General features: G+C 43.3%; 1 protein-coding gene and 1 pseudogene across 1 annotated transcript in view; one reads left to right on the top strand and one right to left on the bottom strand.

Moving 5' to 3' along the window:
- The window catches only part of HYDIN (HYDIN axonemal central pair apparatus protein), a 388,294-nt gene that overhangs the window by 41,514 nt on the left and 322,269 nt on the right, over positions 1-24,511 (bottom strand). Inside the window, 10 exon segments of the mRNA XM_033218949.1 lie at positions 866-1,087; positions 1,576-1,783; positions 6,847-6,994; positions 10,090-10,255; positions 12,439-12,577; positions 13,060-13,272; positions 14,423-14,630; positions 15,468-15,565; positions 18,484-18,644; positions 21,182-21,400. Coding sequence (XP_033074840.1) covers positions 866-1,087; positions 1,576-1,783; positions 6,847-6,994; positions 10,090-10,255; positions 12,439-12,577; positions 13,060-13,272; positions 14,423-14,630; positions 15,468-15,565; positions 18,484-18,644; positions 21,182-21,400 — 1,782 coding nt within the window.
- Positions 4,439-4,554, top strand: LOC117088907 (annotated as a pseudogene).

Below are 24,511 nucleotides of genomic sequence, written 5' to 3'. Positions count from 1 at the left end.
GCCTCTCCCTTAAAATTTTTCAATGAACTTCTTGTTTGCCCCTAAGGTCAATGCTCCCTCAGTCGGCTGCAGTGTTAAACAATCACAACGGATTGTTTTTGAGCAAGCCTGGAGTCAGGTCAAATAAAAGCTATCCCTGTGAGGGGGGGTTTCCACTGAACTTCTCCACAGGTCAAATCGTGACAATTCTCTTAGAATGGGGGCTTTCGGGGAGTTCCAATCTGTTCTGCCTCCTCCAGGATCTGATTGACTGCTGACTTTCACTTTGATTGCCGAATTGTTGGTTTTCAAGGTTACTGCAGAGCTAGGATGAGGGAGGAGGGAGAGAATAGGGTAAATCAAAATACCACAAAACTCACTGTCCTTATGGGTATTCAGCCATTTTTCTTGAATAAGTACTCCTAGAATTGTTGAAAGCCTATCATTAATTTTCAGAGTTCTGAAAAAGTTGACTTCGAAAATTTTTTCCAGTAGTCTCATTGCTGTTGAAGAGCAGCATTTTGGATGTCCTTCTCTGCCATTCCTGATGACATCACCATTCTTTGTTTTTTTTTTTTTCTCTTCATTCAATAATTCATCTTAGAAAATATTGTACATATTCTTTCCCTGCCCCGTCTATCACTCTTATTTATTTTAATGGGTGAATGTATTGCAATATAACTGCTTTTGAATCCACACTTACTCCCCAGCCACCTAACCATTGATGAAGCCTTTGTACTAGACATTGTGAGGCTGTGTCCAACATAGGTACCCTCTAGGAGCTTCTGAACACGTGAAGAAGACAAAGAACACACAGGAGAATGAACCTGCCAAGGCAGCATGCTGAGAGTACTTTTGGAGTTTGGACAATGTTAAATGGACTCACCTTGATTCTGAGTTCCAGGTCTGTCAAGACACACTTCTTTAATGGTTGAAAAGACAGGGTGGCATGTACACTCTGCCCTACATCCACAGTGCTGTCGATGGGTGAAAATTCCAAGTACTGCAGCAAGGCTTTGGAGCCACACAGCTCTGCCTGGAAGCTGAAGGTGAACTTTCCAGCGTTGATAAAGTTGAATTCACACTGGACACATTCATTTAACTCCACCTAGGAGACAGAGAACAGAGCAGTGAATGCAAACCATAGTTCCTTTGTCTGGGGTCAGCATTTGTAACATGTTGATGAAAAATATCCTTTGGGAAATAAGGATGGCAGATGACTATCTTTAGCTTAATGGAGTCAGATATTCCAGCAAGAGCTACTAAGTGTTGGGGTTCTCTCAATATCTCATAGAGCAAAGTGGCAATTTAGTTCTTAGACCTTTGTTGGTAGTCAAATACAGGTAGTTCCTGTATATTTAACACAAGCACTATTTCCCCTCCCCACCATCTCTCCATCCCCCTGAAAACAAAATAAGAAAAGCATTTGCATCATATCTACATACATTCTGGGGATAGAGCTGCTCTTGGAGTGTTCCTGTTTTCCTGGTCTCTCTGGCATTTGAAGCAGAAAGACTCAGCTCACGTTCATTTTTACTACTTTCCCCAGTCAAAATGGAAGCTGAGATAGATAGCAAGGTCTTCTTACACCTTTACCTCATAGAAGTTGACAATGTTAGTCTGGTTGGGAGTCAACAGAGTGATGGAGCCTGTCCTGTCCTTGCACTTAATCTCTGCATTCATAGTGTAGCCCTCAGCCTTGACATTTAATGTCAGAGGGTGGACTTTCTTTTTCACATTGCAGATCAAATTGAAGTTCACATCTCCTTCCTGCTTTGGTGTGAAGAAAATATCAATTGGGAACCTGGTTGGGAAACAAAACAGCAGATTACCTGACTAGGCCAATTTGTTAAAACCTTAAAAAATATGAGTCTACTGAATTAGCAGACTCATTATGAGGAAAAGGAAACATAACTTCAAATTATGATGAGATTTTAAGATTTGTGGCTATAGTAACCAAAACAGCATGGTACTAGCATAAAAACAGACACACAGACCAATGGAAAAAGATAGAGATCCCAGAAATAAAGCTACACACCTACAATCATCTGATCTTTGAAAAAGTCACAAAAATGAGCAACGAGGAAAGGATTCTCTGTTCAATAAATGATGCTGGGATAGCTGGCTAGCCATAAGCCAGAAGAATAAAATAGGACCCTTATTTTTCACCATATACAAATATTAACTCAAGACGGATCATAGGTTTAGAAGTAAGACCTCAAACTGTAAGAATACTAGAAGAAAACCTAGGAAACACCATTGCAGACATCAGCCTTGGGAAAGAATTTATGACTGAGTCCTCAAAAGCACTTGCAATAAAAACAAAAATTGACAAGCGGGACCCAATTAATCCTGCAAAAAAAAAAAAAAAAAAAAAAAAGAAAGGAAAAAAGTTTCTGCATAGAAAAAGAAACTATAAACAGAGAAAAAATGCAACCTACAGAATGGGAGGAACTATTCGGAAACTATGCATCTGACACAGGTCTAATATCCACAGTCTCTAAAGAACTTAAACATTGAACGAGCAAAAAACAAGTAACCCCATTAAAAAATGGGCAAAAGACACGAATAGACACTTCTTTTTTTTTTTTTTTTTTTTGAGACGGAGTCTCGCTCTGTCGCCCAGGCTGGAGTGCAGTGGCCAGATCTCAGCTCACTGCAAGCTCCGCCTCCCGGGTTTATGCCATTCTCCTGCCTCAGCCTCCCAAGTAGCTGGGACTACAGGCACCCGCCACCTCGCCGGCTAGTTTTTTTTTTTTATTTTTTAGTAGAGACGGGGTTTCACCGTGTTAGCCAGGACGGTCTCGATCTCCTGACCTCGTGATCCGCCCGTCTCGGCCTCCCAAAGTGCTGGGATTACAGGCTTGAGCCACCGCGCCCGGCCAAATAGACACTTCTTAAAAGGAAACAGAAAAGTGGCCAACAAACATATAAAGAAATGCTTCACATTACTAATCATCAGAGAAATGCAAGTCAAAACCACAATGAGATAACATCTCACACCAGTCAGAATGGCTATGATTAAGAAGTAAAAAACAACAGATCCTGGCGAGGCTGCAGAAAAGGGAATACTTATACACTATTGGTGGGAATGTAAACTCTTTCTGCCACTGTGGAAAGCAGTTTGGAGATTTCTCTAAGAACTTAAAACAGAACCATCATTCAACACAGCAATTTCCTTACAAAAAACAAAGCAAAACCAAAAAACCAAAAAACCCAAAGTCATTCTACCAAAAAGACACATGCACTCTCATGTTCATTGCAGCACTATTCACAATAGCAAAGACATGGACTCAATCTAGGTGCCCATCAACTGTAGAGTGGGTAAAGAAAATGTGGTACATATACACCGTAGAATACTACACAGCCACAAAAAGAATGAGGTCATTCTTTGCTGCAACATGGATGCAGCTGGAGGCCATTATCCTAAGCAAATTAACACAGGAACAGAAAACCAAATACCTCATGTTCTTATTTATAAGTTGGAGCTAAACATCAGGTATGCATGGATATAAAGATGGCAACAACAGAAGCTGGGGATTACTAGGGGGAGGAGAGGAAGGGAGGCAAGAGTTGAAAAACTAATGATTGGGTACTAAGCTCAGTACCTGGGTAATGGGAACCATGTATACCCTAAACCTATACAGTAAATCCAGTAGAAAACCTGTAAGCATATCCCTTGAATCTAAAATAAAAGTTGAAGAAAACCCACAAAACTTTGACTGAAGTCTCATACCTTACAAGTTAATAAAATAGGGGCTACAACCTGAAATTTAAAACCATGCAACTTATGGAAAAAATAATGGAAGGACATTTTCTGAATCTAGGGCTATTCAGAGATACAGAACAAACACGAAAAGGACAGTCCATAAAAGGACAAATAGATAATTTGGACTTCATCAAGAATAAAAGGTTTTGCTCTGTGAATGACCTTGTTAAGAAGAGGAAAAGGCTGGGCGCGGTGGCTCAAGCCTGTAATCCCAGCACTTTGGGAGGCCGAGACGGGCAGATCACGAGGTCAGGAGATCGAGACCATCCTGGCTAACACGGTGAAACCCCGTCTCTACTAAAAAAACACAAAAAACTAGCCGGGCGACGTGGCGGGCGCCTGTAGTCCCAGCTACTCGGGAGGCTGAGGCAGGAGAATGGCGTAAACCCGGGAGGCGGAGCTTGCAGTGAGCGGAGATCCGGCCACTGCACTCCAGCCTGGGCGACAGAGCGAGACTCTGTCTCAAAAAAAAAAAAAAAAAAAAAAAAAAAAAAAAAAAGAAGAGGAAAAGACAAACTACAGATTGGGAGAAAATATTTGCAGACCATGTATCCACCAAGGGAGCACTACCTAAACACGTAAAGAACTCTCAAAACTCAACAATAAAAACCAATAGGCGGAGCAGGAAACTGGCGAGAGACATGAGGAGACATTTCACTCAGGATCCATAGAAGGAAAATAAGCACATACGTGTTGTATGAAAGGAGAGAAGGTTAGCACTCCCCTTAACAATGATGGACAAGGCCCTCAGGCCTGACAACAGGCACACGGAAAATAAGCACATGTAAAGATGCCCAACATTGTTAGTCATTAGGAAATGCTCATTAAAACTACAATGAGATATCACTACACACCTATTAGGAAAGCTAAAATAAAAAATTGTTGCCAGGTGTGGTGGCTCATTCCTGTAATCCCAGCACTTTGGGAAGCCAAGGCGGGTGGATCACTTGAGGTCAGGAGCTTGAGTCCAGCCTGGCTAACATGGTGAAACCCTGTCTCTACTAAAAATACAAAAAAAAATATTAGCTGGGCATGGTGGTGCGTGCCTATAGTCCTAGCTACTCGGGAGGCTGAGGCAAGATAATTGCTTGAACCTGGGAGGCGGGGGTTGCAGTGAGCCAAGATCACACCACTGCACTCCAGCCTGGGCAACAGAGCGAGACACTGTCTAAAAATAGTAACAAAAAAATTGTGACACCACCAAATTTTGGTGATGTTGTGGAGACTCTGGAACATTCAGAGATAGCTGGTGGAATGTAAAATGGTTCAGACAGTCTGGAAAGCATTTTGGCAGTTTTTTCTTTTCTTTTCTTTTTTTTCTGGAAACATGCCATTATCATATGTCCATTAATTGCACTCTTGCTCATCTTCCCCAGTGACATGAAGACACACAAAAATCTGTACATGAAAGTTTATAGAAGCTTTGTTCACAACAGCCCAAACTGGGAACAATCCAAATGTCCTCCAGTGGTTGAATAGCATCCCTACTATGGAATGGTAGCCAGTCACAAAAAGGAAGAAACTCTCAAAACTACCTGGATGTATGTCCAGAGAATTATGAGTGAAAAAAGCCAATCACAAAAGAAATATATGCGTCTGTGAATACAACATTCCTGAAATGAAAAAATGATAGACATAGAGGAAAGTATTGGATTCCAGAGGGTGAGGAGGTGTTGCTTGGGGGAAGGGAAAAGGGTGTGGTAACAAAAGGGTCACATGAGGAATCCTCGTGGTGAGGGATCTGTTCTGTGTCTTGACTCTGTCAATGTCAATACCAGGTTGTGACATTTTACTGAAGCTTTGCAAGATGTCACCCTTGGAAGAAATTTGGTAAACAGTACAGAGATATCTTTGCATTATTTGTTCTTTTTTTCTTTCTTTCTTTCTTTTTTTTTTGAGACAAAGTCTTGCTCTGGAGTGCAGTGAAGTAATCTTGGCTCACTGCAACCTCCGCCTCCCAGGTTCAAGCGATTCTCCTGCCTCAGCCTCTAGAGTAGCTTGGATTACAGGCATGTGCCACCATGCCCAGCTAATGTTTGTATTTTTAGTAGAGATGGGGTTTCACCATGTTGGCCAGGCTGGTCTCGAACTCCAGACCTCACCTTGTCCTCCCAAAGTGCTGGGATTACAGGTGTAAGCCACTGCGCCTGGCAGTCTTTGTATTATTTCTTACAACTACGTGTGAATTTACAATTATTTCAAATTTTTAAATTTTATTATTATTTTTTGAGACAGAGTCTCACTCCATTGCCCAGGCTAGAGTGCAGTGGTACAATCTCAGCTCACTGCAACCTGTATCTCCCGGGTTCAAGTGATTCTCATGCCTCAGCTTCCCAAGTAGCTGGGATTACAGGTGTGTGCCACCACACCTGGCTAATTATTGTATTTGTTTATTATCTTTTGAGAGGGAGTTTCGCTCTTGTCACCCTGGCCAGAGTGCAGTGGCACAATCTTAGCTCATTGCAACCTATGCCTCCCGAGTTCAAGCGATTCTCCTGCCTCAGTCTCTAGAGTAGCTGGCATTACAGGCGTCCGCCAACACGCCTGGCTAATTTTGGTATTTTTAGTAGAGACGGGGTTTCACCATGTTGGCCAGGCTGGTCTGGAACTCCTGACCTCAAATGATCCACCTGCCTCAGCCTTAATTATTGTATTTTTAATAGAAATTGGGTTTTGCCATGTTGGCCAGGCTGGTCTCAAACTCCTAACCTCAAGTGATTCGTCTGCCTCAGCCTCCCAAAGTGCTGGGATTATAGGCATAAGCCACCATGCCTGGCCTGAAAATTAAAAGTTTAATTGAAAAAGAGATTTGCCAGGGAAGCCTGAATATTGTACTGTGGATTCACATATACAGTGAATATAGCAAGGAAAAGAATACAAAGAGAAAATATTGAGATAAAGGGCTTAGAATTCTCAATGCTCCATATTCATCAGGAAAACAGATATCAGGGAGTAAGTAGGATGGAGATGGAATTGTTATGATCTAATCTTAGCGTTGAAAGCAATTATATAAACGGGGCACTGTGAGCACTGGCAGGCTTGGGGACCTGGACATGTCGGGAGGATGCAAACAAAATGAGACCTTCATTTTTGTTTACCTGGACAGTGGTGGGATCCAGCCTTCCATGGGACATACAATCAGGCTGTTGCTGAAACCTTCAGAATAGCGGGAGTTGTCCTGGAAGGAAAAATCGAACCCCTGCTCCTCCTTGTTGATGATCTGCACAGTCTCCCTGGCTTCTCTGCCTGAGGAGGAAACACCAGCCCTCAGTGGGGGTCTCCTGACTGCCTGCTGGAGTCTCTCAGCAGACACCGCTCCACAGGCAAGACAATTAGAAGACATTCCCCAACCTCTTGCGCCTCTGTCTACCTCACTTCTTTCCTTTTCCTCTACAAGTCACCTTCCTCCTTTTGGGGATTCCATGTCTTTCTTCATCAGTTACCTGCTTCTGCTGAGTGGCTCCTCTGCCCTGGTCACAGCTCTCCTGGGATTCTGGTGACACAGTTTTCTTCCCTTGCTCCTTTAGACCCAATAATTGTCATGCCTTCCTGAATTTGTTAATGGGGACTTCACTCTCCTTGGCTGATCCCCTTAATTGCCCATGTATCTGTAAATAATCCTTGCATCCAATTCTTTGAAAATAGACCTTGGGTATTGGCATGAGTTTCCTGCCCAGGGCTCTGACTAATACATATTCTCTCACTATCACCTTTTGCTTTCCTCTTGGCTATTACTAGCACATTTATTTTCCCATATAAACTTTAGAATCATTTTATCCAGTTCTGCCTCCTTCCAATTCTTTTGGGATTTGGTTGACAGATTTAGCAAATAATTTTTTAGTATAAATATGTCCCCTGCAATATTTGGACATACTCAAAATTATTGTTATTTGAAATTAAAATTTAACTATGCATCCTGTATTTTATCTGGCAACCCTAGTTGGGATTCCAGTTGGAACTTGATTAAATTTACATTTAATTTTAGGAGAACTAACAAATGATCAGATCTCGTTTGGGGCGGATTTTAATCAGATATGATAGTTTCCTTCATGTAGGTCTTTTCTTGTGTGTGTCTTGTTACATTTATCCTTAGCTATTTTATAGGCTTTGCCAGTACTAAGTGGATGTTTTCTTTGGTTTTCTTTTTTTTTTTTTTTTTTTTTGAGACGGAGTCTCGCTGTGTTGCCTGGACTGGAGTGCAGTGGCCGGATCTCAGCTCACTGCAAGCTCCGCTGCCTCCCGGGTTCACACCATTCTCTCGCCTCAGCCTCCCAAGTAGCTGGGACTACAGGCGCCCACCACCTCGCCCGGCTAGTTTTTTGTATTTTTTAGTAGAGACGGAGTTTCACCATGTTAGCCAGGATGATCTCGATCTCCTGACCTCGTGATCCGCCCGTCTCGGCCTCCCAAAGTGCTAGGATTACAGGCTTGAGCCACCGCGCCCGGCCTGGTTTTCTGTTTCTAGGTGCTAGTACTAAAAAAGAAGACACTATTTTTGCATATTTGTCTTGCATCCACACACCTTACCAAATTATTCTGTTGAGTCTAGTAGTTTGTTTTGCTTTTTCTCTAGAGTCTCTTGTGGTTTTATGTGTATAAAATCATCAGTAAAAGCAAAACAAGATGATTTTTCCCCCTTTTTCCCAATGTTTATGCAAATTATTTTCTTGTTTTGTCATATTTGCTAAAGTCTCTAAGCAAGTGTTCAATAATAATGGTGATAATGAACACCCTCACCTAATTCCTCAATTTAATTGAAGCAGTTTTAGTCGTTTATTACAGGATCACATCTGCCTCTTGATTTTGGTTAATCTTTTTTTCCATCAATGTCCATTTTGCTATTAGAGTTTTTGTTGGGAATGTCTGTTAAATTTCGGCAATGCCTTTTCAGTGTATATTAGTATGATAACATGGTTGTTCGTCTTTAATCTATTGATGTAATGATTATACTGAAACATACCACTGTTGAATTCCTGGATTAAACTCTGTCTTACAGTTGTTATATCTATGCTACATTGCTTATTTGTTCAAAATCTTAATAAATGTCATAATTCCCCCTCCCACCTACTTATGTGTATCAGTAAAATACACATTCAGCTGTTAACACTGCTTTCCTTTGGGGTTGAAAGAGAAAGATGAGATAGGATGAACATGGAGAGATTAAACTTTTTCTTATGCAACACCACATTAGTGTATTTACTATAAAGAATATTATTTTATAAATAAAAATCTAACATATTATTATTATTTTTATTTTTTTAGTTTTTGAGATGGAGTCTCGCTCTGTTACCTAGGCTGGGGTGCAGTGGCTGGATCTCAGCTCACTACAAGCTCCGCCTCCTGGGTTTACGCCATTCTCCTGCCTCAGCCTCCCAAGTAGCTGGGACTACAGGCGCCCGCCACCTCGCCCGGCTAGTTTTTTTTTTTGTATTTTTTAGTAGAGACGGGGTTTCACCGTGTTAGCCAGGACGGTCTCGATCTCCTGACCTTGTGATCCGCCCGTCTCGGCCTCCCAAAGTGCTGGGATTACAGGCTTGAGCCACCGCACCTGGCCAAATCTAACATATTATTAAAAAATACTCTGGCTTTAGTTATATTTTATACACAGAGTGAAGATGTCACAAGTATGGGAAAGACACATGGGGTTATAAGGGACATGACAATTACTTCCTTTGTTTCTTTCAGGCCTCTGCTTAAATGCCACCTTCCCACTGCCTCCTGGCCTTCCTTATTCTCCCTACCCTGTTGTCCTCTTCTCTAAAGTATTATCATCTGGCATGGTGTATAGTTTACTTATGTTTCTTTTGGTAGCCTGTTTCTTATTTTTAGAATGTAAACATCAGGAGGGTAGGGACTTTGGGCTTTATCCATTAGTGTAATCCCAGCCCACAGAAAAGTACTGAGGCCATTCTACAGACTCAGTGATATTTGTTGAACCAAATAAATGCATAAAAGGATGAGAGAGAAATCTGACCACTGCAGCACAGACCAAGAAGCAGACAGATACCCCCCATAATCTGGCGGCAAATGCAAGAAGGATGGGCCAACTTGAGGCTCTAGAAATAAACAGTCAGCCCATTGCTTAAAGGAATCTGCCAAGTAGGATCTTTAACAAAGCTCCTAAATTTCCTTAAGCTATTAATTGTAGGTTTAAAAGATACTTGGTGGAAATTAGATTGAGAGATAAATATTTCGTGGCTTTTAAAAAACTGATTGAGTCCCTCTGATATGCTTCTGGAAGGGACCAGGAGAGGTTTCTTATGCAAGGCTGTTCCGGGAGCTCTCGATGAGCTTACCTAGATCATGCCAACTCTAAATACATACCAGCAAGGCAGCCTTACCGATGAGGAGAGAGCTGAAGTTGAGGTGTGACTTGTTCAGAGAGATGAGAGGGTCAGTGGTTTTGCCTACCAGCAGGAAAGGGACTGTGATGTTGTGCTCAGGGATTAGGAAGGTCCATGATGATTCAGTGATGCCCAGATGGAAAGGTGTGAACTGGAACACGATCTAAGAAGACAATTTGGAACAGAGTGGTGAGAGACACTTCTGTATGCTTACTCCACGTGTCCCTGGAGACCTGTCAGTATAAGGGTCATGAGAGTTGATATTACCAGGTTATTGCTATCTTTCTATAGTCCATGTAAGGGCATGTAGGTGTGGCTGTACCAGAAATGTCAATGTCTATATGCCCTGCCCACATGTCCTTCTCAGGGAGTCTCCCCCATCCACAGCCTCTGCTGGCTAAGCTGTCGTGTTTTGTGCCATGTCTTTGGATGGCATGGCTGTGCCATAGCTGACTGGACCAAAGACCTGGTAAGCATCCCAAGGAAAGACAATCCCCATACTTGTCAAGAGCTTGGCACATAGCCAAAGACAATATGATTGGCTGGGCCAGCCAGATTTCTCTCTCGGAAGTTTGGAATTAGAAAATGAGTAGCCAGGCCAGCTGGCAGTGGAGCTGATGGTAAAAGGTACCATGCAGGTGAGCTGGGCCATGGCATGCCATAACCAACTTGCTAAGTGATATTACAAAGCAACTGAAGAATCAATCAATCAATCAACAGTGAAGAAACTGGTCAGTGGAGAGAATGGGGTAGATGGGAAGAGAGAAGCAGGCAGCCCCAGGAGGAAAGTCCAACCTCAAAAGCTGCTCCTGGTTCTGTCTGTTTTTTGAGCTAACCTGAGTGAGTATCTTTGCAATCAATCAGGACTGAATGAAAGAATAATGGCATTTGGCCAAAAAAGAACCACACAGGTTAACATGCATGGTCCACACCACTGCCAGGACAATTCAGGCAGGTGCTCTGGAGATGTGTCACCTCAGTGATACGACTGTCACTCAAAGACCAGCATGACCTTAGATGATCGATTTTGGAACTTGCCTCTTGGAACTGAGCTCACATTTGAAACATTTCTGGGCTGAAGTGAGGGCCATGATCCAGGTAGGATTGTGTCTGTGGTGGGCCCAGCTCCTGGACCTTATCACATTTAACTAGATGGCCTGGGTACTGACATTATGCAGAGGTCAAAACCAGGTGGAGAGTCTACAAATACGTTTTGTTTGGTTTGGGAATTGTTTAAAAAAAAAAAAATTGAACTAGCTACCAGCATATAAAATAGGGAGCTTCACATAGAAATTTGGAATTTTGGCCAGGCGTGGTGGCTCATGCTGTAATCCCAGCACTTTGGGAGGCCGAGACAGGCGGATCACGAGGTCAGGAGATTGAGACCATCCTGACTAACACGGTGAAACCCCGTCTGTACTAAAAATACAAAAGAATTAGCCGGGCGTGGTAGTGGGCACCTGTAGTCCCAGCTACTCGGGAGGCTGAGGCAGGAGAATGGCCTGAACCCAGGAGGCGGAGCTTGCAGTGAGCCAAGATTGCGCCATTGCACTCCAGCGTGGGGGACAGTGACACTCCGTCTCAAAAAAAAAAAAAAAAAAAAGGAAATTTGGAATTTTGTCTTTTCTACAGTTTGGGTGAGTTGGCCCCCTTGGCCCCCCTTGTCTGCAAAGTAGCATCTGCCAGAGAAGCCCTGTGGCCAGTGGCCCTGGTACCCCGTATTACCCACAAATGTCTCCTTGGCCTGCTTTATTCATTTGTGTGATCCTCCTGAGGGCACTGGGATTCATAATTTTTGTTTCATGGATTTATTTCTGTCTTCAAGATTCTCTGCAACTGGCCGGACATGGGGCTCACAGATCTGTTTTGGCCAGCAAGTCTGTATTTCTTTGATTCTGCCCCATATCATTTGTGTAAACATTTAGGACGAAGTCACGGGACATGGCTCCACTCTACTTTGCCCTTTGGCCTAACCAAGTAAAAACACATCAGTTTCCTTTCACCATTTTTGGTCCTTTTGACAAAGATAACTTTTTATGCTACTGTATGAGTCCTAGGGTCCCCAGGCATTGGTGTCCAGTGACCTTTTGCTGCTTAAATATTCTGTTTTAAAAAATTGCAAATATTAGAGCTCTCTGCTTCTCCATGGCTAGCCCAAGAGAGCTCAGGTCTGTCTTGTCATCAGGATTCCCCAACGCATATGGCGGCCATTCACTAAATACTTGTTGATTGACACACCCTCAGGCAGTTCTTCCTAATTCCACTTACTGTCTACGGCAGACTTTCTACGCAGCAATGGCTACAGTGATCTAAGCCTTGGGTTGAGTGGTTCTCATTTGCACATACCTCAGCTTTCTTTTCAGGGTGGATGAAGCCCTTCTCTGTAAGGCATGTGAATGCTGCAGGGTTCTGGAGACTTTCAATTTCTTCAGAGATCCAGGAGAAGGAGTAGGTGCTATTGGTTGGGTTTAGGATTGTAAAGGTCCTGGCCAGGGTGGGGAGAATTGACAGAAGAGAGTGGGACAGAGGATTGAGGATTAAGAGATGTTCCTTAGAACCTGGGCCTAACCCAGTCCCCCATCTGGAAAGCAGAACTGTTCAGAGCACTTCGTTACTGTGGAAATGAAAACTCCATCTCCTCTAGTGATCCACAGTCAGGGTAGGGTTCTGGACTTTGGAATAACAATGCTGCCAAGGACACAACTGTGCCAGTGATCCTCTGTGGTTAAGGAGGTGGTCAGGGATTATACTTTTGTGTCTTCCATATTTTCCTCAGTGGCAAAACTAAGGAGACAGAATTTAGCTTTCTTAATGTAATGGTACTCTAAAGTCAAACCTTTAAAACTCAGGTCAAACCCCAGGATATCAAGCCTGCTTATAGGAATAGGTCTAGGTCATCTATCTGAATTCTTCTAGAGTTCTTTAGGACTGACGTGAATTCAATCAATGCAAACCTAAGCAACTCACCGGAGATTCTTTCCTCCTATGCCCACAGTAGTGAACTCAATCACCCGGGTGTTTGGATCTAGAGCTCCCCCACTGGACCCTCGGAGCTCTGGGCTGCGCTGATGGCCACTGATGTAGTCTGAGTCTTTCAGATCAAAATGGCAGATGGGCAAGGTGCTCCACCCTTTTGCTACCAGGACCGGACCTTGCTCTCCAGGTGGCAGGTTGGGAATCCTGAGAGGATAAGGTTATTTTTATTTGTTTTATTTTGTCATCAGTTGTTGCTTTCTTAGTTGGAAATGCATATTATATCCGCTAGATTGTGAGCTCTAAGGGAGCAGAGGCTGGGTGTGTCTTGGTCAATAGCATCACTGAGTGCCTTGAACGCATGAGTGGGCTGAGCATAAGCAGCCTGAATTTGGCTCCTTCTGTGTACCTAAGTATGGCTGCAGGTTACTTTCCCCATCAATGTTGAGAAAATATTCCTGCTGCAAAATGAGCACAGTCTTACCCTCTGATCTCTCTCACAGGCATTTAGTGGGATATGGAAAGTGACCTGGAAATCCTAAAAAAGTATCCTGAGCTCCTTAGAGAAGGTGAACTGGATATGAGCAGATGCTCAGCTCCAGGACCAAGCTGAGGTGGCCTAGGTGTGGGAGGAGTCTCAGTGGTATGACTGCAGGGGGTCAAGGAGGCTCCAGCAGCTCCCTTAGGTTTCTGCCACCCTAGGCCACAGCCCACAGGATTTTTCTATAAGGTGATTGTACTCCTTCAAGCTTTCCTGGGAGCAAGTACCACATCAGGGACTTTCATTGTCAGATGTCATTGGATTAGCTTTTCTCTCACTGCTATGTACCAGGCCCACCAATCCTATGACCACCACCACCACCAGCATCACCACCACCTAATGGCTGTTGTGCTTGCTGTGTGCCAGGCACTGCTGTGAGCTCTTAATCTGAATCAACTCATTTAACTTTCCCCACAATCCCACCAGGAGGGTATTACATTTACATTTTCTGTAGGAGGAAACTGAGTCTCAGAGAAGGTACAAGAAAGCTTTCCCAAGTTCATGCTTGCACAAGGACCGAAACCCACCTAGCTGTCACCAGTCTGTTGCTCAGTGGAATCCTCCATGCAACTGGGATGGGGAAAGTAAGCAGGGGAAGCATCTGGAGAGGTTGATGAGCAGGACAAAGACCAAATTCTCTTTGTTCTCTAAAGGGTGGACCCTTTAGATCCTTCCAAAGGGAAAAGGGATAATTTGGGGCTGTGCAGGGATCAAGGGTCAGAAAGGATGGTGGCAGCAGTTGGACAGAAGAGGGGATAAGAGCCACAGAGATTTGTGCCTGCCAAGAAGGGTGTTGTGGCGAGCACATTTTCTTACTGGCAGAAAAGGTTGCTCTCGAAGTCTCCAATGTCCAACGGGGAGAATTTCACTTTGAACTTCTGAGTCTTCCCCACAGGCACGATTCCCGAGGAGGGCTCCACAGAGAAGGGCTGTGGGGAACCCTCGGTCCAGTGGTCCGTGGCGCTGTCCAGGGTGCTGCCTGTGTGCATCGTGCCCTGACTAAGCTGATCTTTTTGAGCTGAACCTGGGGACAGACAGGGAGTGGGTGATATTCTGCACTTGCAGTGAGAGGCAGGTGGAAGGCAGCCCATTCACAGGTCCTTAGGGGCCCTCTGTGGGTATGGTGGACTAACCTTTTGTTGCAGCTGTACTTAACCTTGGGCACTAGAGGTACGGAATTGCTCATACAGCTTACAGGAGACTCATGAAAAATGGTTCTATTTATTCCACAGGGTTTTCAAATTCATTTCCTTTTGGTTCAAGGGGGTGGGTAAAGAAGATGTTTGTGCCCCAGAATAATGGGCTGTGAACATATTTTTTGGAGAATCATTGTTCTGAAGTAGGGCTTTACAATCTGGGGACCCATGGATAAGGGCCCATTCGAAAGATCTGTGTATCTCCAAAGTTGAAATAATAATAATAACAACAACAACAACACAACAACAACAACAACAACAACTTGCCTACCAAGTGTTGGGCCCTTTTCTAGTGCTTCATATGTACCAACTGAGACCTTGGGTATGTTTGTGTATCTTCCTGGGAAAATGATTAATAACTTTCAACAGTTTCTCCAAGTGATCTATAATCTCCCACAAAGTTAAGACCTAAGAGACAAGATTCCTAGTTATCTTGAGATGGGGCATCGGCCTTGTGTGGGGACAGAGTCCAGACTCCAGGAGAGTGGAAGTAAGTTTTGGAGCCCCTCAGGCCCATTTGGCTCTGCAGACACCACAAGGTCTCTGCTTTGCTTTTCTTTAGCTACTTAGGAGACCCTCTGAGCAGTGCTGGCCTCTCCATGAACAAGGCTCTTCTAATTGGTGACTCAGGCCAGGCCCTGGGTTTTACCGGTCATTAAATTTACCTTGGTGATCTGGTTTTGCAAAGCTGACTACCTTTGAGGTATCTTCTGAGACCCAGCTGAATTCCAGCTGCACATGTCCTGAATTAATCACGTCAAACCTGCAAATCAATCAGGGAGCAGATGTGAGAAATGTGCTGCAGGTGGTTTTGGTCCTGGCTGCACATCATCTATACTGTACTAACCTTTTGAAGTCATGTCACTTTGTTTCTTAAATCTTTTTTAAAAGGCACATTTTAAGTAATTTTATCAGAAATCATGCATATGATATACCCGAACAATAAAATATATACATAGTAATTAAAAGTACAAATATAAAAAATATTTAGCACTTAAAAGCATTTTGCACTCTTCCAACACCCTGTGCAATGAGCTCTCAGCATGCATCGCAGTAATCCTAAACCCCCATGAGAGAGGAAACAAAATCTATTTCACATGACAGCACCTCCCCCAGGAACAAATTCTACAGGCCCTCCCTTTCTGAATCACCTCCCATCAGAAACAATGTCCCTGGCCAGGCGGGGTGGTTCACACCTGTAATCCCAGCGCTTTCAGAGGCCAAGGCAGGCAGCTCACTGGAGGCGAAGAATTTGAGACCAGCCTGGCCAACGCGGCGAAACCCCATCTCTACTAAAAATATAAAAATTAGCCAGATGTGGTGGCACACACCTGCAGTCCCAACTACTCAGCTACTCAGGAGGCTGAGGCATGAGAATCATTTGAACCCAGGAAATGAAGGTTGTAGTGAGCCGAGATCATGTCACTGGGCCACAGAGCAAGACTCTGTCTCAAAAAAAAAAAAAAAAAAAAAAAAAAAAAAAAAAGGAGAGAGAGAGAGAAAGAAAGAAAGAAAGAAAGAATGTCCCTGTGATCAGAAGCCATTTGACCCCTGCCTGTGACTCCTTTCCTGACTGAGGCACAGATTTGAATTTCAGTTACTTCAGACTCAAATTCTGAATCAGCGGAGGCTTTTCCTGCCTCAAATTTTCCTGCTTTAAGACAAGAACAGGGCCAGGCGCGGTGGCTCATGCCTGAAATCCCAGCACTTTGGGAGGCCAAGGCGGGTGGATCACCTGAGGTCAGGAGTTTGAGACCAGCCTGGCCAACATAGTGAAACCCTGACTCTACTAAAAATACAAAAATTAGCTCGGCTATAGTCCCAACTACTTGGGAGGCTGGGCAAGAGAACTGCTTGAACCTGGGAGGCGGAGGTTGCAGTGAGCTGAGATCGCACCACTGTACTCCAGCCTGAGTGACAGGGTGAGACTCCAGCTAAAAAGAAAAAAAATAAAAGACAAGAACAGGGAGGCAGAGTTTTTTCTGGAATCACTATTAAACTTGATCACAGTTAACAGCAGAAAGATGAAGCCTTGGTACAAGAAAATGATGATGAAATAAATCCACATGCCCTTCTTGTTTTTAGGGGAGTAATAAGAGTTAGGAGTTTGGGTGAGGATTAGGTCTACAGTGGGATGTAGAGATTAGATTCCCACTCTCTGGTCCAGGTAGACAGACCATCCAGTTATGCCTGAAATCAAATGCTTTGACCACAGTGGCTTGTGTTTATTTTGTAAATTTATGAGCACTTGTATTTATTCTAAAGATAATTTTTATAATGTGCAGAAATCTCAGTGGCACAGAGTACTTTTTATAAAAAGAGTTCTTAGTTTAGGGGTTGGCAAATTTTGTAAGGGGCCAGATAGTAAGTTTTTTGGCTTTGTGTCCCATATGGTCTTTGCAATGACTCAGCTCTGCCTTTGTAGTGGGAATGCAGCCACAGACAGGTCATAAATGAATGGGCACAGCCACATGCCAGCAAAACTATCTACAGAAACAGGCTACAGGCCACAGTTTGCGGACCCCTGCTTTAGGTGAAATGACCATCAGCAGAAGATCACACTTCCTGACATTTATCTTTTGGTTCTATCATAATTTGCAAAGATATTTAAAATTCAAGAAATGCACGAAGAGTTGAATGAGCTAATTACTCATTTCTATGCAGTACAAATGTCAGTGGCTTATGTTTTTCTCCTTGTATATGTTGCACATATTGCTCTCTCTGCCTAGAGAGAGCCCTTCATTCTCACTTCTTCACTTGGCTACCTCCTATCTGTCCTCTAAAGTTCAGCTGGGGAACTACCTTGTCCAGGAAGCCTTCCTTGACTCTCTTCATCTGCCTTAAATACCTCTTTGCTCCATGCACATGACACCATGCTGTAACAAACAATTCTCCTGTTTCTATCCATCCCCTGGCTGCCACCCTCAGATTATGAGCTCTTTGAAGGCAGGGCCCATGGCATCCTTGAGTCCCTGCATCTGAGTGTGGGTGAAGGGTTAACATAACCTTTTCTTCTTCTCAAAGGTGAATTTGACTCTGAAATAGCTTTCGAGGTCTGTTCCCCTGAAAACTTGATAAGGGAGGAAAGTCAGTTGTATTAGTAGGTGACATTGTTTATACTAAAAATGGCTCCGATGAGTAAATAATGTGTGCACTGGGAGGAACTATGACCACCTAGAGGGAAGCCATAGCTGTGGGGTTCTCTGAGTGTAGTGACTCTTGTAACTGGGCATATTCTCTGCAGGGACCCCAGAAGATATATCTACAGAGTGGTTAGGAGAAATGGTAGTCTTTTGGGCACGGGCTTCTAAGCTTAGATGGACCCTATATCCTGCAGTGTGGATATTGTCTGAGTTATCACTTGGTGCATGGGCAACAAGAACAGATCCTGGGTGGCTGTGTAGACTGCTGCAAGGACCGCTCCCACTAAAGTGGATTGCCTGATGCCACCCTCCAGGTATACTACGTTTCCTGGCCTATATCTTGATTTCAAGTGTGAATTTCAATAGCTCTGTGGGCCTGAATGTTTCACTGGACCTAAGACAACACTCTGGTGCATGCTACACAGATACGATGCCTAGTAGATGCTGTTGTAGATAATAGATGTTTGATGAGTGAGTGAGTGAATGATGGAATGAAAGAGCTTTTCCATCTAGTGTCATGAGACTTTTGATGACTCACTCAAACACTCGGGTCTGGTAAACCAAGGTTTCCTTAAAGCGCACATCTCTTGCTTGGCAGTGGTATGAAGCAAAATCCACATTGGCACTGATTTGAAGCTGCAGTTCTTGGTAGTTTTCTTCCAGTACTGAGTGAGCAGGCTCTGGATCCGTCTCTATCACCTGTAACAAAGGCAGCTGTGTCCTCAGAGATGCAGAGCACAGGGACAGAAAAACTGACAATGGAATAGAATAGAAAGACCAGAAACATTCTAGGCATATATAAAATTTAGGTACACTATGTAACAATAAAGTCCTGGCAGATCACTAGGGAACAGAGAGGCTAAATGAAAAAGAGATCTAGTAAGATTAGTCATGTAGATGAAAAATATGAAATTGGATCTTAGCTTCACAACATACATAAAATCCAGGTGGGCTAAGGGCTGAACTATCAAAAAAATAAAACTCTTAAAAATATATAAGTGAACATCTTTCTGGGAGGAAAGAGTTTTAAAAATAAGACACAAAAAGTAATAAATATAAAAGAAGGGATTAATAAACTTGATGATATTAAAATTAATAACAGAAGAGATAAACTAGGCCAGGCATGGTGGCTCACACCCGTAATCCCAACACTTTGGGAGGCCAAGGTGGGTGGATCACTTAAGGCTAGGAGTTTGAGACCAGCCTGGCCAACATGGCGAAATCCTGTCTCTGCTAAAAATATAAAAATTAGCTAGGTGTGGTGGTGCATGCTTGTAATCCCAGCTACTTGGGAGGCTGATGTATGAGACTCTCTTGAATGTAGGAGGTGGAGGTTGCAGTGAGCCGAGATTGTGCCACTGTATTCCAGCCTGGGTGAGAGAGCAAGACTCTGTCTCAAAAAAAAAAAAAAAAAAAAAAAGATAAACTATCAATTTGGTAAGGATATTTGCAGACAATATGAACAGAAGAGTTTATAAAAGATAAAATAACACACAAAGTATAAGTATCATAATTGAAAAATGGGCAAAAGGCATGAAAAGGCATTCATGTAAGGGATAACTTGTATGACTAGTAACCATATGAAGAAATACTCAGCTTTATTTGTGATCAGGGATCAGGACAATACAAAATAGGCTCATAATGAGACCATTTCCCATTCATTCAAATGATAAAAATCAGGAAGTCTGACAATGACAAGTGTCGGAGAGGACATGGATCAACAAGTTCTCTGCTGTAGGAGTACAAATTGGTACAGCTATTCTGGAAAATAGTTGGGCATTATCTTGGCAAGTTGAACATTCATATATCCAATGAGTCAGCAATTCCACTTCTAGGAATATAAACTCTTACAAATGAACACCATGTGAACAATGTCTGTAATAGCAAAACCCCAAATAATTTTCAAAAGGAGAAAGGGTAAATAATAATGGAATCCTTTTTTTTTTTTTTTTTTGAGACGGAGTCTTGCTCTGTCACCCGGGCTGGAGTGCAGTGGCCGGATCTCAGCTCACTGCAAGCTCCGCCTCCTGGGTTCACGCCATTCTCCTGCCTCAGCCTCCCAAGTAGCTGGGACTACAGGCGCCCGCCACCTCGCCCGGCTAGTTTTTTGTATTTTTAGTAGAGACGGGGTTTCACCGGGTTAGCCAGGATGGTCTCGATCTCCTGACCTCGTGATCCATCCGTCTCGGCCTCCCAAAGTGCTGGGATTACAGGCTTGAGCCACCACGCCCGGCAATAATGGAATCTTATGTAGAAGTGAAATGGATACACTACAGCTACATGCAGCAATATGGATGATCACATACAGTAACATTTTTTAAAGTTAAAACTACAACTAAACAATATATGTTTTAGTTTTATTTTTGAGAAAGAGTCTCACACTCTGTCTTCCAGGTTGGAGTACAGTGGTGCGATCATGGCCCACCGCAGCCTTGACCTCCCACAGCCCAGATGATCCTCTCACCTCAGCCTCCGAGTAGCTGGGACTACAGGTGTGCACCATCACGCCCAGCTACTTTTGTATTTTTGGTAGAGATAAGGTTTTACCATGTGCCCTGGTTGGTCTTAAACTCCTGGGCTCAAGCAATCTGCCTGCCTCAGCCTCCCAAAGTTTTGGGATTATAGGCGTGAGCCACTGTGCCTGGCCTGATATACCTTTTAGTATGCATAGGTTAAAAAAAGAACAAAAAATGAAACCAAGGGAGTAAACAAGTCAAGTGAAGATAGTGATTTCTCTTAGGATGGAGGCAGAGGGATGGAATGGCTGAGAATCACACAGGTAGTCAATGTTCTACTTCCCGTATTGGGTGTGGGTTTGTCTCTGTGTATTATATTATTAAAAAAACTAACCAAGGAATGAATAAAAGAGGGGCACACATGGACGATCCTGTCATGAACCAAAGATTACGACAAATGTGATTCTGGATACCTGAGGGAAAAGGGAAACAACTAAAATATTAGCATTGACATTTTGGAAGAAGAAAAAGGTGGGAGGACTTGCTCAACTACTTATCAAGACTTAAGCTAAAGGTCTACCAATGAAGATGTGTGGTACATGTAGCATGGATGGCAGGCAGCATGTGTAGAAGTTTAGTTTGTCACTTTTGGAATCAAGGTCAAGTAGAATGGGAACCTTTTCTTTTTTCTGTGAAAAAAGGAAACGACGAGAGACTTGAGACCAGTAGGAATCCAAGCATGGAGGCCTGGTCAGATTGGTGCTTGATGTCCCCACTTACTTTTCGTTTTGTAGTGAAAGTCCCAGGCATGTTTCTGGGCACATCCACCCACTTGACTGTGTGCATGCAGTCATCCCAGTCGGGGACCTGGTCTGCAGGGAGCTGAAACATAATCCTGGAGAGCTTGCACTTGATCTGCATATTCTTCAGGTTGATGGGTACATCTGACTTCATGGTCACCACTACGTTCTTGGCACACCCAGGGTGGAGGTGGCCCATCTAGGGAAGAGCCTGGTATTAGTATTTTTGAGAATCTAATCTTGACGACTCTTGATACCTGCTGGTGATATTCTAGAGAAGGGAAGGAGCCAAAGGTCTTGGCAAAAAATGCATCAGTCAAGCCTGTGTATGTACACAGAATTAAATATGTACAAGAGGTTCTCAGGTAGAAATATGATAATAATAATAAGAAGAACAACTAATAGTTATCAAACTTACTTGCTTCAGGCACTATTCTAAACCTTTACACAATTCTATGAATCCCTACAACAACCCTATGAGGGGTACAGCTATTATTCCCATTTTACAGACAACGAAACTTGTAACTTGGTTGAGGTCATTAATTTTTGAAGAGTTGGATTCAGACCCAGGCAGTTTGGCTCTAAATGCCACGCTCTTAATCAACACGATCTATACAAATTATGGACAGAAGAATACAGCACACTAGCAGTTCTCCAAAGGTGTTCTAGTGACCTTGGGATCCCTAAGACCTTTTCAGGGGATAAATGAGGTCAAGACTATTTTAATAGTAATACGAAGATATTATTTGACTTTTTCACTCTCATTTTTCTTGTAAGTGTACAATGGAGTTTTCTAGAGGTTATGTGATATATGGTGATATGGTCTGGCTCTGTCTCCACCCAAATCTCATCTTGAATTGTATAATCCCCACATGTTGTGGGAGGGACCTGGTGGGATATAATTGAATCATGGGGGCAGTTTTTCCCATGCTGTTCTTGTGGTAGTGAGTAAGTCTCACGAAATCTGATGGTTTTATAAGGGGTTTCCCCTTCTGCTTGGCTCTCATTTTTCTCTCTTGTCTGCTACCATGTAAAAAGTGCCCTTTGCCTGCCATGATTGTGAGGCATCCCAAGCTATGTGGAACTGTGAGTCCATTAGTCTCTTTTTCTTTATAAATTACCCAGTCTCAGGTATGTCTTTATCAGCAGTGTGAAAATGAACACATATAGTAAATTGGTGCTGGTAGAGTGAGTGGGGCACTGCTGTAAAGATACTCGAAAATGTGGAAGTGACTTTGGAACTGGGTAACAGGCAGAGGTTGGAACAATTTGGAGGGCTCACGAGAAGACAGGAAAATGTGGAAAAGTTTGGAACTTCCTAGAGACTTGTTGAATGGCTTTGACCAAAATGCTGATGATATGGTCAATGAAATCCAGGCTGAGATGGTCTCAGATGGAGATGAGAAACTTGTTGGGAACTGGAGTAAAGGTGACTCTTGCTATGTTTTAGCAAAGAGACTGATGGCATTTTGCCCCTGCCCTAGAGATTTGTGGAACTTTGAACTAGAGGGAGATGATTTAGGGTATCTGGCATAAATAATTTCTAAGCAGCAAGGCATTCAAGTAGTTACTTGGGTGCCCTTAAAAGCATTCAGTTTTAAAAGGGAAATAGAGCAAAAAAGTTCAGAAAACTTTCAGCCTGATGATAGAAAAGAAAAAACCATTTTCTGAGGAGAAATTCAAGCTGGCTTCAGAAATTTGCATAAGTGAGGAGAAGCCAAATGTTAACGGCCAAAACAATGGGGAAAATGTCTCTAGGGCATGTCAGAGACCTTTGTGGCAGCCCCTCCCATCACAGACCCAGAGGCCTGGGAGGAAAAAATGTTTTGTGGGTGGCCCAGGGCCCCCTGTGCTGTGTGCAGTCTAAAGACGTAGTGCTCTGCATCCCAGCCACTCTGGTCATGGCTAAAAGAGGCCAAGGTACGGCTCAGGCCATGGCTTCAGAGGGTGTAAGACCCGAGACTTGGCAGCTTCCATGTGGTATTGAGCCTATGGGTACACAGAAGTCAAGAATTGAGGTTTGGGAACCTCCACTGGGCGCAGCCTCTCTGCCTTCTTTGATTAAGGCTTTGGTAATAAAAATAATGCACAAAAGCAGATTACCCTATTATATCATCCTGTGTTTGTTTCTTCACAGGTAAAATGCCGATAATAGTAGTATCTATGGCTGGGCACAGTGGCTCATGCCTATAATCCCAGCACTTTGGGAGGCTGAGGCAGGTAGATTGCTTGAGCTCAGGAGTTTGAGACCAGACTGGGCAACATGGCGAAACCTGTCTCTGCCAAAAATACAAAAAAATTAGCCATGTGTGATGGTGTGCATCTGTTGTCCCAGTTACTTGGGAGGCTGAGATGGGAGAATCGCTTGATCTTGGGAGGTAAAGGTCGCAATGAGCCAAGATCGTGACACTGCACTCCAGCCTGGGTGACAGAGTGAGACTATCTCAACAAACAAACAACAAAATGTAGTATCTGCCTTATAGGGTTGTTGAGAGGATTAACTAAGGTCTTAGAACTATTTTTGGCATATAGTAAGCGCTCAATTTACAAATAAAATGGTATACTAGATCTATTCAGGGTTGGATTTGGACTATGATGAAATGGAGTGGTCAGATTCCTAATGAACTTTATATCACTCCAAAAAGCAAAATTTATCCCTAATAGCACTCAAAGATTTAAAGATGACAAAGTCCCCAACCCCTTTGCTCCACCCCCATCAAGTACTGTGCTTGAGCAGACTCAGTGGCTGTATGTCAACAGAGCAGGAGGCAGTGAAGACACTGGGGTGTGCCAGTGTTCTGGGAATTCAGAAGTGAACTATCTACAAAAAGCAACCACTGGCCAGAGGCAACAATCTGCTAGAATGTTATCCTAGGCCTTGTTCAATGTCAAGCTTTAGTCGGCATTTCCAAAAAATGTGTGCTGTGGAGACGCTAAAAGAAGAGGTTAGAAAATTCCAGGTAAAACTTTTACCTGGTAAAAAGTAAAAAAATTAACTAAGTTTTAACATGCCAAAGAGAACCAGGAATCTTTAAGAGAAGGATGGAGCTTGGAACATTTTCTAAATCTCAGTTATCCACAGAACTCATCACCCCCATTCTAGCTTTTGGTGAAGTATTTTGAAGGACTGATACTCTAAAGGACACATATCTAGGAGGACATAGCTCTACAATCTGGGATAGGAAGACTAGGGCCTGTATTCATCTATACAGGCATCCACAGGACTCCTTGACAACGGCCTAGCAACAGTCTTGGCCAACTTCATTCTGTGTCTTCCCCTCTTAACCAGGGGAGACATGAACAGTGTTCT

Source organism: Trachypithecus francoisi, unplaced genomic scaffold (genome assembly GCF_009764315.1).
Source record: "Trachypithecus francoisi isolate TF-2019V2 unplaced genomic scaffold, Tfra_2.0 Lachesis_group10, whole genome shotgun sequence".
Lineage (NCBI taxonomy): Eukaryota > Metazoa > Chordata > Mammalia > Primates > Cercopithecidae > Trachypithecus > Trachypithecus francoisi.
This window is presented reverse-complemented; position numbering and strand designations above follow the sequence as displayed.